Below are 20,107 nucleotides of genomic sequence, written 5' to 3'. Positions count from 1 at the left end.
GGAGGGAAAATCTGTAATCTGAGTATATACCATGGTGAGCTATGTACACTCTCTTTTGTATCTAATACATGGAAGGTGACAAATGTGGACATTTTGACAATATACATGCGAGGATCCTTGTCATCCTATTATAATTTGAGACATGTCAATCATCACCTATTCCATGACTGACAAAATACAAGGTCTTCATTTTTATTTTTATTTTAATTTTACCTGGAATTCATCTTTAATCTGGCTGGAATTCGTCTGCGGATCCAGTCTGCTGATGTTGTAGTATATGGATCTGAATTCACAAACAGGGATGGCTGTGTTGCCACAAAGGCATGCTTCTAGAATGGCATCATGAACGAAGACATACTGTTCCTACGCAGTAAGAAGTTGTACATTGATCATTGTCAGTCTCCTCAGGATTAATCTTACACATCCTACTTTAATAATGAAATGCCCAACATTCCCTCTCAGAGTTCTCGGGTCAACAAAACACTCCTACCGTCCAACTGGAGTGGGTAGGGCTTGCATTTTTTCACTGTGTGTGTGTGTTTTCCCCTCCTGGATAAAAGCAAACCCAATGCCAAGGCAAACACATGCCAAAACATGGGTAACAGATGCATTTTAAAAAGTATTTGGGCAGGTGGAATGATAGGCAAAGTTTTCCTGGATCTTAATCCATCTCCAGCATTAAAGCTGATTCCAGTTAATTATTTCTATAGCACCATTCATGCATATGGCAATTTACATTCTAATACATGTAACTACAATTCCTGGTGTACATGCTTAAGCAAAGGTGTACAAGTGGACATAGATTTTATTCTGCAACATATTCTACCTATGGAATATTTTACCTGGTTTTTAATTATTGATCTGAGAACATAACTGCTTTTTCTAAAAGGGCCATTTCACTACTTATGTCAGTGGAGATAAACCCAGGTTTGCCACCATATTTACGTTCAACAGGGTGCTGACGGCAATCACAGATCCTTGATCAGCATGTCTGCATTGTGATATGTTTGCAAAAACTTGTTTGTCAAAATAATCTCTTACATTTGGGGTATAAATATAAAATATGTGTATGGCTAAGAGGTGTAATGTGTGAAGTAACCGAATACTTAAGACATCCAGTTCTAGTGAGAGGTGGGATGAACATAATGTATATGAACTTGTGATGATGATCATGTCAAATCTCTCATTTTTAAGTTGCCTGGATTACAGATGCTGAATGCAAAACAAGGACTATGGCCACCTCAGATTTTCCCAGCTAAAAAGTAGATTTGAATTGAATGATTGCTGGGGAAATTTAAAGAGGCTGGATATAGTTCAGACTGTGTTTCAATTAATAGAAACTGGTGGGTTTAATAGCAGCAGCTTTGTGAGATGGATTTGGAAGCTAATGATAGATGTTTAATGTTAGCTTGTGCGTTACAAATTACGCTGTGTGATTCCAGTGATGAAAGCAGACTTTGTTTTTCAATGATGCATGTGCATGGCATATTCAGGCACTAGATTATGAGACATTTCCTTGTATGTGTACGTGAAATGCCTCTTCTCAGATAGAGCCAGCAGCCTGTGCTTTTTTAGGTACTTGTATTAAAAATAAATATAGATCATTGCCACCCTGGGCTCCTTCCAGAGGAAGGGCACAGAATATAAATTTAATAAATTATATCTGCTGGCCCACTAATTAGGGGCACTTTGCAAACCCTTCAACATAATTCCACAAATTGCACCAAGGGATTAATTGACCAGGCTTCACAGGCATACTAGATACGCTCACATGTTTGCCTTTTCTTCCATTATATAGGCTACAGCCATCTGGTAGTGCAGAGCTGTTTCTTGGAAACAAGGTGACAGGCAAGAAAATGCATCCTTACACCTACCTCCGTCTGCACCAAGTTGACCCTCTGGGATCGCAGCTCCCGCACACAGTTAAATATGTCCACCACACCTTCGTTCTCTGCCATGTCAAGCATGATGTCAATGGCAATAAAGCACCCTGTCCTCCCAGCACCAGCACTGAAGGAGAGGTGGGGGGGGGGGAGAAACAGGGACCAGATCAATGGACCGTGAAAAGGCAGAGCATTCAGTGGTGGTGGTGGGAATGAGTGTTGTAAATTCAGCTGTCTTCCTTCATTAGTCCCTCTTTGCCCTGAAGGTCTGGACAGCACTGCAGTGCCACTCCAGTTCTCTGGGGAAGGAAAGGCTAGAAAACTTCAGGAACAGGTATGGAGCAGAGATATTAAAAGAAAGAATGGAGAAAATACCAAAAGGGAAAAGAAGACCCAAGATAGCAAGTCGTACTTTCTGCAATACCCTAAATTAAAAGCAAAAACACATATGTATATCAAACAGCTTGGAACAGCATTTCTGTTGACAAGCAGAGAGAGATAGGGCTCTGAAGTCAGATTTCAAAGGGGTCTTTCTTCAGCTTTTCATTTTTTAAAAGCAAACTTCCAGTTTCTCCAAGACAGACACATTTGGACAATGCTTAGTGGTTTCCTTCTAATCTCTGCCCTATGCAAATTATTCAGATCATACAGACCTGGTGGCAAGAAGTTTCAAAGCAAGCATCTCACCGTTCTGAGTATCTGGGGTATTAAGACTGTCCAGTAATGTTTGTACTGATTTATTTGTTTAAATATTTGCAACCCTCATTTTCATATAGTATACTGAAGGTGGATTACAACATGCAAAAGATAATAAAACCAGTTGACAAATATCCATTAAAAATGTATTTTAAAACATCACAAATCAAACATCAAAACAGCAACAACCTTCCCCTCAACAACCCCCCTCCACAACAAGCACCCCAGGCCAAGACTCTGTTCAGCAGCCTTGGCTTTTGTAGCTGGAGTCAGTCAGGGCCCCATCCTCCCAGGCCAGGTATAAAAAGGCCTGCAAGGTAAGGAGCAGGTCTTCCAAGACTCACAGCCAATATGGGCTGGAGCAGCCTTTCTCAACCTGTGGGTCCCCAGATGTTGTTGAACTACAACTCCCATCACCCCTAGCTAGCAAGGCCAGAGCTCAAGGATGATGGGAGTTGTAGTCCAACAACATCTGGGGACCCACAGGTTGAGAACCGCTGGTCTAGACCTTTCTCCCCAACATGCTAATTTTGTATTCGCAGGCATTTGTTTCATCCCCGCTGTGGGGAGGAATTTCTAAACCTTCTAACTGAAGTGTATAAACCTATCATCAGAAGACATGCAGTGCACCAACAGATACATATTTTGAGGATTCTGCCTCTGTAGTTTGCCTTTTTGTGATGAGGGTGATGTGATCTGCCATTACCCAGGATGCTCTATCTGATATTAATTCCAGTATTCAAGAGACGAGCTTCTGAAAACCAGATTTTGAGACAAAGCCTTGAATATGGTGTGCTGAAGTGAAGTGGTGCTGAAGTAGCTACTTATTACTGGCTGGTGAAGAAGGCCACTCATAGGATTCGCTGGCTGCTGTTATGGGACAATCAGTGCTGGCAAGTGGCACCAGTAGTAGCTGGGAGGTGGTGGTGGCTGCACCTCAGTCAATACTGGGCAAGCACTCAGTGGCTGATTGACTATTCACCCCAGGAAAAGAAAAGTTTGCTAGCAACCACACATTTCCACAGTGGTGACTGCTGTAGCCCTCAGCCACCACCTCTACCCTTCATTGATCCACAGGACCATCAACAGGTCCCAGTAACATCTACCAGCTACTTGTCCCAGGCACAAAAGCTCAGGTTTGGATGAACAAATGTTTAGGCTCTAAATACAAGCCTTATCACAGATCTCCCTTCTCCCAATCTGTAAAGAACAGAAGAAACTAGAAAGTCTTTCTCTTTTTCCTAAAGGCATGAGAAATTTCAGATGCAGGAAGTATGGGCAAAGCAGAGAAACATTAATGGCAATGAATCAATGGCCCAGATCAATCGACAGCTGGGAAGGAATAATATGAATAATCTTAGTGAATAAATGGCCCTTCCCTAACGTTAACTCTCTTCCTGCAATTCAAAATTATAACAAATAGCTGTACGATTTCTATATTTAGAGGAACCCTGCACTTCATAAATACTGAATGACAGTAATACTGTCCAAGGAAGCATTAGGGAAAATTTAGTAATTACTACTTTGGGCTAGTCATTTAAATTTTTAAAAGGAGGGAATGTCATTTGATCACTAAAATTAAAAAGAAAAGGAATCAAATGTTCGGGTTCATCAGTGCCACTAGGGGCATGACCTGAACCAGCAGCTATCTATCAACATGCTTTAAAATAGGGATGAGGAACATCAGGCCTGGGGAAATAATATGACCCATCAGACCATTCATTCCAGCCCTTGAGACTCTCTCCATGCCATCCACCTTCCTCCTTGGCTTTACTGTGTGCACTCCTTGAGAGTTTCGCCTGGCTGCAATGTGTTGTTGAACTTGCGGTAATGCTATTTGCTTATGAGGACGGAGAAATGTGTGTGTGAAGATAAATCTGGGTCTTGTATGGCTGGAACGATCTTGCATACAGAGGGGAGATTCATATCCATTGCTCCACCCACTTCTGCCTCTGGCTCTGCCACATTTGTCCCTGGCCCCACTCATCACAGGCATATAGACCCCAAAAGGTTGCCCATGAGGAAACACGTCCCTTGGGCTGAAAAAAAAAGTTGTCCCCTTTTAAAATAACTGTTGCAAAGGATAGATGCCTGTTTTAAACTTTGCAGCTTATTATGGGTAAGTTCCACCGCCCAGCCTCCAAGTGGAAGACTTCAGAAATGTGTAATGCAATCAAGTTTGACCCACCAATGAGGAAGGCTGAAGCAGCCACCTCATGCAGTGGGCTACCACAAAATCATAGAATTGTAGAGTTGGAAGTGACTCTGAGGCTCATCTAGTCCCGTAATTGCAACTAAATCATCCATGACAGATGGCCACCCAACTTCTACTTTAAAAGCCTCCAAGGTAGGAGGGTCCACCACATTCTGAAAGTGTCCATTCCACTCTTATCATCAGAAAGTTCTTCCTGATGTTTAGTCGCAATCTCCATTCTCCTAACTTGAATCCATTAGTTTGGGTCTTACCCTCCAAGAGGAGGAGAAAACAAGCTTGCTCCATCTTCTGTGTGACAGCACATATCTCTCCCATTTGGTTGTGACACACCTAATAGGGGTTAATCTGCAGTAGGCTAATGCATGAAGCAATTTTTTTTTTTGGGGGGAGGATCCTGTTATAAAGCAGGGATTTAGGCTGCACAATATTCATTCCCATGACCCCCTAGGGCAAGGTAGTGGAGTGCCTGCTGGGACAAGGGAATGAGCACAACCAGGAGGAAAATGGATGAAAAGAAGTGAGGGAGAGAATTAAAGGCATACCTGCAGTGCACAACAATAGGCCCTGCCTCTGGTGGATTGAGGAACTTCACTTGTCGAACAAAGCCCAAGAGGCCAGTGGCATAACAAGGAACCCCATGGTCTGGCCAGCTGGTGAAATGGAATTGGCGGATCTCTCGGATCTCATGGTAGCCTTTCTAAGAAGGATACAAAAAAACAAGTGTTTTTTCTGTAATAGTAGTATCATCATCACCACCACCATCAATTCTCAAGCCATCTACCCTTCCCACCCACCCCAACCAGCCACTTCTTTACAATGGTGTCACATTTTAAACCCAATTCCACCCAAAAACATTTCATATATACTTTGTATACACAGCTTTTCATGGTAGAGGAGAAAAACTGAAAAAGCCACTTTGATGGCTCTAAGACAACAACAGGTTTCCAACCAGTCATGATGGATTCATTTTAGCAGGAGATGTTGAACAGTTAATTTCACAGAAGAGGAAAGGATGCACAATAGTCCGAGTCCAATCAGGGCTTTGTGTGGGGAACAAGATGAACACTAGCAAGCTGATTAAGCCTTTGCATGCAGAAATATGTTGAAAGCTGGTCCAAGCTTTGAATGGAGAACATTTATGCCATAGTGAGAAATGGCCTGGCAACCTACCCAACAGCAAGCTGGATTTTAAAAAAAAAACAGACTATGAAAGGATCTGACTCCTTCCAAAGTAGAAATGGTACACAATTATGCCAGGCCTCCCTGCCCTTCAATGGGGAACCATATTCAGTTAGGCTACATTCCCAATTAATAACAGAAGTGAAATGAGGAATAACAATTCAGAAAATCCTAACATAGTGAAAATGGCAGTGGTCTTCCTTTTTATCTACTCTTTTAATGTTTTCACTAATTTAATTCTGTTTTTAAGTTTCTCTTCTGCTCTTTGGTGTTGTGTGTACTTGTGCTTCTAAAATATATTATTGTCTTGAATTAATTGAAATGTATAAAATGAACAAAGCGGGGGGCTAGTATCTAATGTAGCACTAGTATCTAATGCAGTTACTAAAAGTAACTGTCGCATCAGTGCAAAGGTATACACTCGTGCAACATGGCTTCTCCTCTCCTCTCTCTGCATGTGTCCTGTGTCCTCTCCAAATCTGCTTCAAAATGGCTGGGGAAACTCCCATAACATATTAGAGGTGTGGGAGAGAAGTGAAAGGCTTGTTGCGTAAGCATAAATCCTTGCAGAAAAGGGATGGTTACTTAGCGCTGCATTGGACACAAGCCTAAACGTATACATTTTCTAAATCTGAGAGCAGGTTATACCTCTCTGAGATATACAAATAAAAGTTAACCATCACCATTCTGATCATATAGGAACAATGCTTAAGAAATAAGTAGACCCCTGTCTGATTAAAGGCCTATGTAGATTAGGGTTCTATTTCCCCACAGTGGCCCTACCAGAGGCCAGTGGGAAACCCATAAGCAGGATGCAAGGGCAAAAGTGTTGTGCCAGCTTGTGCCATCTAGCAACTGGTATGCTGCCTCTGATTCTGGAAGGTAGAATCAGGGGCAAACGAAGGCGTCGTGACATCCGGGGCGGGGCATTGCTACGTAGGGCGCATGTGCGGCGTGCTACGTACAACACATGCGTCGTATGTAGTGACACCACACATGCGTTATACATAGCGATTTGCCGGCGGCACCGCTCCGGTGCTGTACAGATGGTGCCGGGATCCCTCCATCGCCGCTACAGATGTGAACTCTATATGCGGCTGTAGCGGCACTGGAGGGATCCCACTGCCGTCTGTACAGCACATGTGTGGCGTCATTATGTACAGTGCATGCGTGCGATGCCACACATGTACTGTACATAGTGGTTTGCTGCCGGCGCTGGGATCCTCTGCTTGCAGCTGCGCGATGGCTGCTTGTGTCCAACGAGCCCCCGCAGGGTGCCTTCTTGTCACCTCCCTAGACATGGCACCCGGAATGCACCATAGCGACACCACTGGATAGAATATAGCTGTCACTGACAGTGTTATCCTTCTTTAAGCTGTCTCTAGTAAACTTAGAAATAGTATTGGTAACTCCATAGCTACCCATCAGTAATCTGAATGAAATGTCGAACAGCTTTGACCTAGTGGCAAGAAAAAGAATCTGCTGGTGAGGGGAGGGCTAGTGTGTCCTTACCTTTTGAACTGTAAAAGTGCGTATGATATATTCTGCCAATGGCTCTGTTTCAATTAGGGTGACTTTAATATCTCCATAGACTTCTGTATCATCAGGCCAGTATCTGACACACTTCACCTATGACAATAAAGATCACAAACTGAATGCTAGCACATTATGTATGGCTACAAATAGAACCATAGGTTGGCAAGGACCCCAATAGTCATCTAATCCAACCCCTGCAATGTAGGAATCACAGCTAAAGATTCCCTGACAGACGGCCATCCAACTTCTGTTTTAAAACCTCCAGTGAAGGAGACCCTCCCCCCCCCACCTTGCAGGTCAACACTTTGATATGTTGGTTGCCCTGTTCATCTGTCAAAGTGGGAGGAGACAAAGATCTGTCCCCACATTTGCTTTGAACAATCGTCATCCTACCCTGCCAACTTCCACCAGGTTCGTGACCATGACTACGCTTGCAGAGTTCTCCTGCCAGATCATTCTCCAAAAATCCTTGACCGTCTCTTGCATTGGTCCTGAGGGCGAAAAGAAGTGTGTGAGAGAGAATGCACATCCATGTGCTGATTGCAGCACAATCCATTTCTTTCTCCACCACAGCTGAAAGGCCAAACCTCCTAAAGTGTGAACTGGACTGCCTGTGTGTTTTCTGAAGTAACAAAACTTTTAAATCAACGAAGTGATCAGAATGTAAAATGATACGCTGGTAGCTCAATTTGGAGCCATAGAGGAGACAAATGAGGAAGGAAGTGAAGATACAACTCAAAATAAAATCTACAGTGCTGGGCCTGGGAAGGGTAATTACTAGATAAACATGAGGGCTAGAATCCCAAGTTACTTGATGAGATTTTTGGTGATAGTGGGTTCAATCCAACAAAGTCAGTGCTCATCACTTTCCTTCCATTTCTTTCCACCTTGTCTCCCTCAAATCTGCTCCAAAAGGTTGGGGGCTCTCCAGAACATATTGAGCATGTGTGAGGTGAAATTGGGTGAGGTGAGGTCTTCTATTGCATGAACAGAAGTCATTCCACTTGTACAAAGACTTCATTGGAATCAACCTAACACTTCTGGGTCACAACTTAATTGTTGTTTAATTATTAAAATGTGTGGCATTTAACAAAAAGCTGCCTCCCCTTGGATATGTTGCTAGATGCTTCTTTTCATATTTATGACTTTGTCCTGCATTACTTTATTTTTGAAAGTATCGTTAACAGTACTGAAATGTAGTGCTAAGAATATTGTGGCTTGAAAAGGGCTTCCTGTTGTTCAAATCAAAGGCAAAAAGTTGGATTATTTTCCTTAATCAAAAGCATCATTGTGGGTCCCCTTGAATGGGCGCACTAAAAGTTCAGTTTGTAATAAAAATGAATCACCCGCTCCAATAACAGCCTGAGAAATTCAGGTATATTTTTGTAGATTGTTCCTTTTCAGCAAATGTATAAAAGATAGATTTTCGGAGACTTGAAGGTAGTAAGAACTCTTGGTGCCCGTGAGTATACATATTCATTTTCTTTTTCCCATTGTGGCCTCTGATCAGAAACAGCTCTTGTTGTTTATTGAATGTATATAGCGGTGGGCAGCGAAAGATCTATCACACCACATTAAAGAGTCTTCAAAAATCTATAGTCTCTACTCAGCTTTATCAGCCTGCCTCTTGGAGCTTTAAAACTTTTCTCATGTGTAGGCTGCAGGGATACCAATCTCTTTAGTCTCTGCTTTCTGGAGTGACATAAACCAAACAGGCTTTTTCTGCCATCTTCCAGTTATGATACAGTGTGTGCTTCTGTAGCAGAAGGCAAATTATCCTTCAAGCTCTGAGATTTTGTATCATTTCATTTCTTGTAGATCACAGATGGGCAACCTACGGCCCCCATCTCAGTTTGGCCTTTGATGCCTCCTCAAGTTGTCCATTTCTTCATCCCGTCAGATTGTTTATTTCCTTCTTATGTCTCCTGTCTTTTAAAAGTCCGCTTTCCCTCTTTTTATGTAGTCTCAGAACAATTGAAAGAGGCACTATTTTATTTGATAAAAAGTAATCTTTTCCAAGCTTGAGGCAAATAAGCTTGCCTCCCCCAGTGGTCCGCACTTCTGACACATAACGTACTAAAGTCAGAAAGGAATTGCTTTCCAGAACAGTAGCTGCATTGATCTGTTATATGAATATATAATCTGTATAACAGGGAAGGAGAACATGGGCTGGAGATGTTGCTGGATTATAAATTCCATCATCCTTGACCATTGACCATGCTGGTTGGGTTTGATGTGAGTTGGGGTGCAATAACATCTGAAGGGCCACACGTTCCTTACACCTGTTATACTCATTTGAGAGTAATCCAGGGCCAGCCCAAGAATTGTTGACACCTGAGGTGAACCACCCACCAGGGAAGAAGGGGTGAGTGAAGATCTACCTCCAAAACAAGGGGAAAATAAATATCTACATTGGGAGCAGACAGATCATTACCACTGGCAGGAGAAAACAGTGCTCACCGCTATTGTAGATTGACCTAGCAAAAGAGGGAGATCTGCTTGTGTACACCAGGAATTCATTTTTTCAATTAAACAAAAGTGAAGGGCCACAGACATTGATGACCAGTGCGATCGGAGCTGGTCATGTCAGGGTCAAAGCCGAAGAATGGGCAAAGTCAAAGTCAAAGTAGGCAGGGACACCAGTTTTCTCTCTGAGACACCACTCATCATCTATTTATTATGTGTTTCTACCACAGACATTTGCACAAATATGAACACCATTCATCTACTAGCCATCCATTCAGATTTTATTTCATTAAAAAATACATTAATCAATGCAGAAACCTAGAATTGTGAATGTGCCTTTATTACTGATTAATCTCAACAGGTCACTTCTAGAAATCTTTAGGTCAATTATTATGTATTTATTTTTAAATGTTTATACCATGTCATTTGGACAACTGAATGGTTTCGCTATACTTGCCTTGAGTTGCAATGTAATGGTGAGGCCGATGGTAACCCTGCAAAGAAAACAAAAGAAATGAATTCTGTAGGCTACCATCTCAGGGGCACTTCAGATATGGATCTATAAGGTTAGAAGCTTGCTTGGTACCATGCACATCAATGTTCATCTGAAAGAGAAGTAGTGCTCTGCGGTGGGGAGAGGGAAGGGGGAACCCTCCCTCCTTAGCTACATGGAGCATTGTGTATGCTACTATACTGGGTAAACGACATTTCCCAAGAAATACAAGAACATTGCATTGCGGTTCATTTCTATATAGAGCTCCAGGTGCCAGAGATAGGAGAATCTATGGTCAGAGGTCCAATGCTGCCTGTAATTGGTCAGTAAATGTGGTTCAATTGTAAGTGATGGATGGGGATTGAGGGGAGGAGTGTTGTGGGAGAGTGGGAAAAGCAGGGTGGGAAAAGGGTGGGAATGATTCTCTAGCTTCTAAATCTCAGGTGAAGATCAATTTATGGCCCTTTAAGGTGAGAAATACAGGCTCCCAAAGGTCAAAGTTGAGCTGGGATGGAGCACGATTCACCAGCATCTCTACTGCTGATGCGCTTCCCACTTCACCATCTATCTGTTGGCCTTCAAACGAGGCTGCCAAAGCACACGGTATCATTGATGATTCAGTAAACTCATCACAGGAACTGCTTCAATGTTTCTTACTGTTGTGAAAATTCTGAAACCATTTATATTTCAAAAGCAAGAAAGGGAGGGGAGAATGGTTTTATTCAATCAAGTATTGCTCAGAGTAGACCTCCTGACATTAATGATCCTAAGTTACTTATGCCCATTAACTTCAAAGGGTCTACTCTGAGTAGGACCAGTAGGGAACATCACCCTATGTGACCTTGCAAACATGAAAGCCAGATCTTCCATTTTCATATTTTCTATTAAAACTGCTTTCACTTTAGGAAGACTTACTTACTTAGTCATTAATAGATTGAACATGGAGAAATCTGTGTCCCCTCATCTGAAAACAACACATCTGTTTCTTGTCAAAACTGACTCAGGCATCAGTGATTTTTAAAACTGTGTGGGTTGCTCTATATTAAATATGTTTTTCCTTTTCCTTAATTGAAGGATCTCTTTAAAATATTGTGATATCATTAAGGATTAAAGAGACTTACATTAGAAACAGGACTGCTATTAAATACTTTGCTTAATACATTTTCCATTTAGTCATGAATCCACAGCTCTCTATTAATGAGATGGAAAGTGTTCAAAATGATGTCTGCATCCTTCTTTCCAATGCTATACATTATCAGGATGCATACAAGTGGTTACATGCCTTGTGCTTCAAAATACTAAGCTGCACAAGCCAAGCTCCCCACCCCCCAGCATCCCATAGCTCTGCAGTTCTCTGCAACTTCAATGGCAGTTAGAGGGGAGCAAATAACTGAGCCTAATCTCAGTGCCAGGACGGTGCAGTGATCAGGTCTGTGTCAAGCCCAGGACATCTGATGGCTGTGAAAGCGACAGAGGTGAGCAGAGGGACACTTCCACTCAGTTGAACAACCCAAACACACAACCTAATGAGTTGGATTGTTTTGTTTCTTGGTAGAAAAGTCCCATTGAGTTCAAAGCCAAACTAGACATTGTATTAGGCACAGTTGCTCTTGTCTCTGTAGTGTTTGGAAGGGACCATTGCTTGACAATTGGGCATATGCCTAGAACACAACAAGTTTCAGGTTTAATCATATGAACACAGGAAGTTGTTTTATAGAGCAGCTATGGAGAACCTGTGGCCCTTCAGTTGGTGCTGGTCTACAACTCCCATCATTCCCAGCAAGCATGACCAATGGCCAGGGGTCTGAGGGCATGTGCTCAGCAGTATGCGGATGACACACAGCTCTATTTCTCCTTTACATCTGCAGGTGAGGCAGTGGTGCACCAGTGTCTTGCCTTGTTAGTGGACTAGACAAGAGCCAACAAACTAAAGCTCAATCCCAATAAGGCAGAGGCACTGTTAAAGGGGATTGGATGGGATTGGATAGGGGGCTGCCTGCTCTTGATGGGGTTACACACCTCTGAAGGAGCAGGTACATAGCTTAGAGGTATTTCTGGTTTCATCAGCTTCAGCTGGTGACCCAGCTGCACCCCTATATGGACAGGGATAGCCTAGCTTATGTCGTATATGCTCTGGTAACCACTAGGTTAGATTACTGCAACACATTATACATGCGGCTGCCGCTGGAGACGGTTTGGAAACTTCAGCTGGTGCAGAATTCAGGGGCCAGGTTGCTCACTGGGGCAAGGTGGTTTGAGCATATAACACCAATCCTAGCCCTACTGCACTAACTGCCAATTAGTTTCTGGGCCCTATTCAAGCCTTAAATGGCTCAGGGCTGCCATACCTCATGGACTGCCACTCTCCATATGCACTGACCTGGACCCTACAATCATCTTCTGAGGCCCTTCTTTATGTGCCCACTCCATGAGAGGCCGGAAGGCAGCCACACGAGAAGGGGCCTTTTCTGCAGTGGCTCCCCATTTGTGGAATGTTCTTCCCAAGGAGGCTCACCTGGTGCCTTAATTACACATCCTTAGGTGCCAGGCAAAAAATATTTCTTTATAAACATGCCTTGGGCTAATTAAACATGCTATGGCCTTTTAAAATGTCTTTGTAGGAGGTGAGCTATTGGTTTGTTGTGTTTTGTTTTTTATCATGTATTTTGTGTTCTCATTTTGTATTTTTATGTTGTGAACCATCCTGTGATCTTCAAATGAAGTGTGGTATACAAATTTAATAGATGATGATGAAGGTGATGAATATGGGAGTTGTAGTTCAGCAACACCTGGAGGGCCAAAGCTTCTCCACACTTGTTCTATGGGTTCAAGAAGAGCTCTTTCCCATCATTTGTTACCTCATCTTTTTAAATAGGAATAACAAGGACTGAACCTGGGATTTCTACATAGAAAGCATGTGCTCTACCACTAAGCTATGGCCTTGTTCCATTTAAAAATGATAAACTGACAGGTAATCTTAACCCGCCCCCAACAAAAAACCTGTTTGAGACCCTAGAGTTGATGCCTTTCAGACTAAACAATACCAACCTAGATGAACAAATAATCTAACCTGGTCCGGCTGCTTCCTCTTTCCTAAAACAAATAATGTGAGGCGGGACCATTGCACTGTAAATCACAATCTCCCACTGTCTCCTGCTTTCCATTAGACAAAAATGACTACTATGTCAATTCACACTTTGCATGTGCTAGTTATAGAGAACAAATAGATACAAGAGACACAACAGAAGGGAGCTTGTTTCTGATCTAATCATCCTGGTCAGGAGATCAGGAAGTCACTACATTTGCACGGGGCTGGGGCTTTGATAAAATCACTGTGCATTTTGGAATGTTGCAAGCATTTCAAAGAATTATTTCAGGTGGGGCTGAAAAGTTACAGCTTGTAAAAAAAAAGTATTGGAGGCTCCAAATTCTATTTTACTTCAAGGCATTGATCCAAGAACAAACATTATCATCTGACTTACTCCACCCACCCATCCACCCACCATTAAGATCCTTAAAAGTTTCCATAGCACTTACATCTATATAGTTGGCATTTATGTAGTCTGAATGGGGATCTCCTTCCAGCAATTGCAGTCTCACTCTGGAGTGATCATCTGAAAATAATCAAAGAAAATATGTTGTTTTGTTACTTGAAGGCAGGAACATATGTATCAAAGAAAATAGGAACAGCAGAAAGAAGAAAGAACATAGAAGATTCAGGCTGAAAGGATTTTCAACACTAACTGATGTTTCTTCAACTGCTAAATGCACATTGCTTCAACTCAATGCCTGCCTGAGTTATTCAGAAGCTTGTCTGTTATTTATTTGAACTCATAAAATTCATATTTCTCAGACACCCTTAGTATGATTTCTGATCTAATTAACAGACTTTTTGGTCTTAGCATTTCCTTCAAAAAGTTCTGAAAAACTACCACCTTTTGTAACATCTTGACTGGATCGTTGCAGAAAAGCAGTTGAATCAGACACAAAAAGCAAACTTTTTTGCATAAGAATTATCTCTAGGCAGGCTAGGGATATTCCATATTTTTATTTTTTTTATAAACAGCCTGCTTGGTGCAAGCTAAAACACTTGTTGTTAAATGAGGTAGATATAGAGCTGGGAAGATAATTCATAGCACAATGAAGATAGATGAAAATTATTAGGATTCAAGTTTTTTCCATAGGCTGATTATTAGAACTCATTTGTTCATGCATCTACAATAATGTGGTGTGCAGAGTGGTTTTTTTTAATTTAAAAAATAGACTTTGGCTCCTGTGCTACTATGCAGAAGATGGGATACAAGAGAGAATAGAAAGGGAGAAAGAAAGCATCAGAATGCCAGGATGGATAAATAGATTGTTTATAGGCATATATATAGGGATGGAGAGCTGTAGCTTTATGGTGAGACAAGTGGAAATCTGTAATGTTGGGGAAAACATTTGCGAGATTTTTTAAGATGCTATCCTGAACTTAGAAAATAATTCTGACAATGAAGGAGATTTTCAAATGTTTGTGTCCTGTTTGGTTTTCAGCAGTTCTGGGCGGTTAATTTTGTTGCCAAGTGACTGAACATTGCAACATTCACAATGTTTTATCTCCCGTGGGGAGTTTTTTTGCTCAAAGGTGTGAATGGCACGGGAGAACCCTTTGCTTCGAAAGCAAGGCTAAGAAATATAAACGACCACAGCTCAACCTTCAGAAGGTAATGAGGCCTTTTATTTTATTCATATTTTTAGTGGGCTATGCTTGGTTAAGACTAACAGCATAACTTATCTTTTAAATTTTATATTTCTATCTGTTTGGAAGGTGTTGGGAAGATACATATATTTCATAAGGCTGCAAGGCGTTTATGTATTATTAATAACTGATGACTTTCAGTGGAACAGCGGGAACAGAAAAGAGGTTGAGATACTGAAAAATGACACATGCGAAAAGACTGTTCGATCATCACACCAACAGCTAGATATGTGTATCTTCCACTTCGCTCTTCAGCCCTATCCTAACTTGCAAATAGCTGCAATAGTATTGTTGTTGTCATTGTTGTTCCTTTTGTTATTCCGATTGTTCACTGGAAACCCAGCCAGATAGTTGGGGTATAAATAATAAAATTATTATTATTATTATTATTATTATTATTATTATTATTATTATTATTATTAGCTTTTTTGAAATTTGCTATGAGGGCATTTTCTGTGTTTTATAGAAGTTTCAGGTGCTGCTTGTGAAGTTCTGTGTTGCTGTGGTGCTGCTGATAGGAAGCCTCATTGCACATGCACAACAAATTCTCGAGATCAAAAACTCAGGATCATCAATCATTGCAGCAGTGCTAAAAAACGTAAATGCTATATAGAAATGTTTTATAATTAAGGGAGCAAGGAAGTGTCTTTTGTGAAAGCCAGATAAATCCTGCAATTGAAAGCAATGTTGTGCTCCAGTGAGTATGTGGAACTCAATGTGAATAGGACCAGTCCCATTTAAGGATTGAGTCTGCTAGTAATGCAGACTCTCCAAGTGTTACTATTTTCCAGGGACATCCTTGATTTAGAGAAGCCGTCCCAGTTTCTGATGTGATCCTGGAATGTCCTACTTTTCCTTAGGATGTCCCTATTTTCATCGGAGAAATGTTGGAGGGTATGGAGTTATCTGACCCCCCATGCCATCTGAAGGCAATCCTGTATATGGAAGTTTTTAAATGTTTATTTTTTTTATTATAATTTTTAAATATGTTGGAAGCTGCCCAGAGTGGCTGGGGCAACCCAGAAAGATGTGTGGAGTATAAATATTAAAGTTATCATTATGGAATGGAATGTCCCTATTTTAATCAGAGAAGTGTTGGAGGGTGTGGCAATGCCACACACAAGGCTTGAGTACTAGAGTCACCAAATTCAGCATGAAAAGCAAATAGTCTGTAGGAATAAATATATTTTGCAAGTGTGGTGCAAGCTGCACCAGGTAGAATTCTCCTTTCCTGTTTCTATTATTGTTAGCCGCCCTGAGCCCAGCCTTGGCTGGGGAGGATGGGGTATAATTTTTTTTTTTTTTTTTTATTATTATTATTATTATTATTATTATTATTATTATTATTATTATTTCCATTAGTCGGACACAACTAAACGACTAAACAACAACAAAAGAAAGGCACAGCAGCCCAGTACAGGAGGGAACCTAATAGTTTCCCTAAGTTTCCTTTTCGCTGCTTTCGAGTCCTTAACTTTTCAATTCTTCTTGGATTTGATTCCTCCCTGGTGAATTCACCTAAGTTTATTGCTTGAGGATCATTACGTTCCACCTAGTATTTGCAGATGCCTCGTGCTTCCTCAGTCAGAATCCACAGCAAGGAAGACGAAGTAGCCGATGTGATTAGTACCTAGAGATTCTGTGCTCGCCATTTATCTGTAAGCGAGGTGATAAACCTGTCCCTTAAGGCCCATGCACTTTTAGGAGTGAAGAGCACAGGAGCTAGAAGTGTTTGTCACAAGCAATAGCTTCCAATATGTATAGATAATGCCAACAAATGGTGAAAGGAGATAAAATGAGAAAGTATGTGTACATTTAGCCCCTTGGCGCTCCCTGTCGTGTAAAGCCATGAAGACGAATGCTTCAGGTTTTGGTTCAAAGAAAGAAACTGTGTCAATTAAAGGTCAGGAAAAGGCTTGAAAATAGGAGCATTGAAGGAAAATAGGAGCACTGAAGGAAAAAACAACAAGCAGTATTGTTCTGTGTCCCACAAACTTCTGACCATTAGTCTAAAGCCACAATTCTCTGTAATCAAGGCCACAACTGAGTTTCAACTCTTCTTCGGGTTGTATTTAATGAAGTCATAGCACAAAATTTTGCTTTTCCTCTTCTCCCCTCTCTCCAGATTTGCAGATGGGGTGTGTGTGTGGAGAGCATGTGGGGCAGAGAAGAAGAACGGAAAGTTCAGTTGCACAAGTGGAAGTTGTTCTGCTCGTTCAGTGTCTAAGCTGGTTACAACCCATGTTATGAAAGACTCTTCTAGGTCTGTGAACCTGTGACTGTCCGGGTGTTGAGACCAAAATTCCCATCATTCATTATCATTGACTACGCCGGCTAGGCATGGTGCAAGCTGAAGTCCAACAACGTCTAGAAACACATTTCCCCCTATCCCTGCTGTTTTCAGATATTGTACGGCTTTTGCAAAAGCGCATAGGAGAAATAATAGCCTGTGGTGATGGACATAGTCCCAAATCTTTAGAATATGTAAAGACAGCCCTGTGCACATGCAGAGTGCTATTTAATGCAGTCAGCAGGTCTGTTTACCCAGCAAAAAAACAAAATCAAAAACAGAGTTGATGATTGCATGAAGGGGGATATGTGCAGAACCCTCTTCAAATGTTCTACATGGAGAGAAGAAGAACCTTCAGCCCTGAGACCATTCCCCCCCCCCCATTTTCATACATAACCTATTATATTTGGGAAGGGAAAGAAAGGACAGGGCTTTGGGATTGCAGTTCATTGAGAAAAATAAGAATCCCATAATATTAGAAAGATAAAGGAAAGAAAAAGTGGAGAGGAAGGGGGTGAGGATGGCAACAAAAAAAAACTTGAGCATGAAATTATCAAACAGGAAAGGTGAAGAGTGCTCAGAATTCTGTGCTCTTATTCTTTTTCACAGTTACGCTGACAGACATACCCCCTCTCTCAGCTAGATGTTTACAGATACACACAGGAAGTTCAGTTCAGTTTGAATTTGCACCTACAGGAGATGATGTTGCCATATCTATTCTTATTGCGGTTTTCATCTTCTTTGGCTGTATCCCAAGATGCTGTCTGCCCCTCAGGTAGAGCCTGCAAAATAAACAACAGCAGAGTGTTTATATGAAATGGCCAATGCCTTCAGGTGTTTTAACATAACGAAATAGGGGTAGGGGAAAAGGCAGCATGCAATTTAACACCCAGCCAAGCCAACTGTTTTTCTCAAGGAAAGGGCACATTTAATAAGAAAATGATGAAGAGACCATTAGCATCCTATGGCTTAAACTGGCTTACAATTGCTTTCCCAATGCAAATGGCACTAAAAACAAGTGGGAAACATTTTGCTTCTGGCTTTGTAATCATTGGGTTCTTTTTCAATGCACCATCTCTAACACAGGGACATAGATTGCTTCTCTTTTGCCTCTGAGAAATACAAGTTGCCTTGTAAAATATTTAAATTGACAGAGGATAGAGGCAATGTTTTCGTAATATAAAACAAGGCATAAAGGTTTCTCAAACTCACGAGCTATTTGAATGTCGCATGTAATATATCCATATACTGCATTGTAGCTGTATATAGTGATGCCTGCTAATGTGAGCACAATTCAAAGTGCTGATTAAATTCAGATCAAGGCTCCTTTAATTTAGAGAGCTACAACTTTTCTTCCATTTAATTTCAGCTGAAGAAATACATGAAATCAACCCACCAAATCTATATCACAAGAGCACAAGATACATTCTTAGCATTCTTCCTTTTCTGACTTCCGCCTTAATCAGTGATTTATTTATCTATTTTTTAAAAAAAACACTGTACAAAAATAAATCCATTATGAATTTTTTAAATACTGTACACATTTTGATGCATTTTGGCTTTTTTTCTTTTTTCTTTTTTCGAGCCAAGAACTGTACTGCAAACCTGGTGAAGTGCAAAATCCAAATGATAATTATGTTTTGACCCATGTGGTCAGGAGGTGAAAATTAGGTTGCTTTCATTAAAATGCAACCATATGAACTCCCCTTCATGTTGAGAATGGTAGGCTGATAATAAGTCTAATCAAGATGAAATGCCCATGATACTCTTGAGTAACAGTGAAGGATCTTCTCCCGTTTCACAGAACTGATACCATATATTGGCCTTTTCCTGCAATGAAGATAGTAAAGGGGAGCTCCCACACACCACTCATAAACCCAGTTTTGTTTGGCATGCTTTAAAGATGACGCTTTTATGGTTTCTGAAACCTTATTCTGGTTCAAGAATTACGCCCAAATAATAATCTTTATAACATACCCATTCGTAGGAAAGCACATTTCCTGCTGCTCAATAACAGATAATTTGCTTAAAAAACCAAAACAGAAATTGTACTTGTTTGTTTATTGTAGTGCTAGCCATTGCATTTGGGCTGGCTGATGGTGGTGAAATGTGCTAAAAATGATATTATAATCATGCCAAACCACAGTTCACAAATGGTTCCCTCTGGAAATAATGTCAGGATACGCTATGGATCCTGTTTGTGTCAGAGAAAGATAATAAAAGCAGTTCTGGCTCAAATCTCCACATGTATGAAGTAATGTGTAAGCAAACGGGAAGATCTTTGATCACACACCTATTTCCTTGTACCAAGAAAGTGCCGCTTAATAGTGGTGAATTTTTAGAGCGGAGGGGGCAGCACAAAAAACATAAATTAGGGATCCCATTTCTATCATCAAAGATAGAGAAGAAATGACGCGTTATTTGTACATTAGAGTCTAGTTACAAATGATTGCTCAGAGAATGGTAGCAGTCATTTGGGATCTCATCATGCGCTATTGATGTGAAAAAAGATGAGGAAGAAACAAAGTCCTTCTAAGCATTATACATAGGATGGTAAAAGTGACTTTTCCAAAGAAATGCCCAATTCAGCTATTATCAGCTATTAATTGCT

The 20,107-nt window shown here is 41.1% G+C and overlaps 1 protein-coding gene across 17 annotated transcripts in view; it reads right to left on the bottom strand.

Annotated features, from left to right (window-relative positions):
* Nucleotides 1-20,107, bottom strand: part of PTPRT (protein tyrosine phosphatase receptor type T) — a 591,983-nt gene that overhangs the window by 22,567 nt on the left and 549,309 nt on the right. For all 17 annotated transcript variants that reach the window (XM_081916619.1, XM_081916633.1, XM_081916621.1 and 14 more), the window contains 8 exons: nt 18,191-18,278; nt 14,006-14,082; nt 10,433-10,469; nt 7,903-8,000; nt 7,486-7,602; nt 5,337-5,491; nt 1,875-2,010; nt 214-363 (listed from right to left, as the gene is read on the bottom strand). In XM_081916619.1, the coding sequence (XP_081772745.1) occupies nt 214-363; nt 1,875-2,010; nt 5,337-5,491; nt 7,486-7,602; nt 7,903-8,000; nt 10,433-10,469; nt 14,006-14,082; nt 18,191-18,278 (858 nt within the window). The remainder of the gene's footprint in view (nt 1-213; nt 364-1,874; nt 2,011-5,336; nt 5,492-7,485; nt 7,603-7,902; nt 8,001-10,432; nt 10,470-14,005; nt 14,083-18,190; nt 18,279-20,107) is intronic.

Source organism: Podarcis melisellensis (genome assembly GCF_964234715.1).
Source record: "Podarcis melisellensis genome assembly, chromosome: 6".
Classification (NCBI taxonomy): domain Eukaryota; kingdom Metazoa; phylum Chordata; class Lepidosauria; order Squamata; family Lacertidae; genus Podarcis; species Podarcis melisellensis.
The sequence above is the reverse complement of the archived record's forward strand: the minus strand, read 5'-3'. Positions and strand labels throughout refer to the sequence as shown.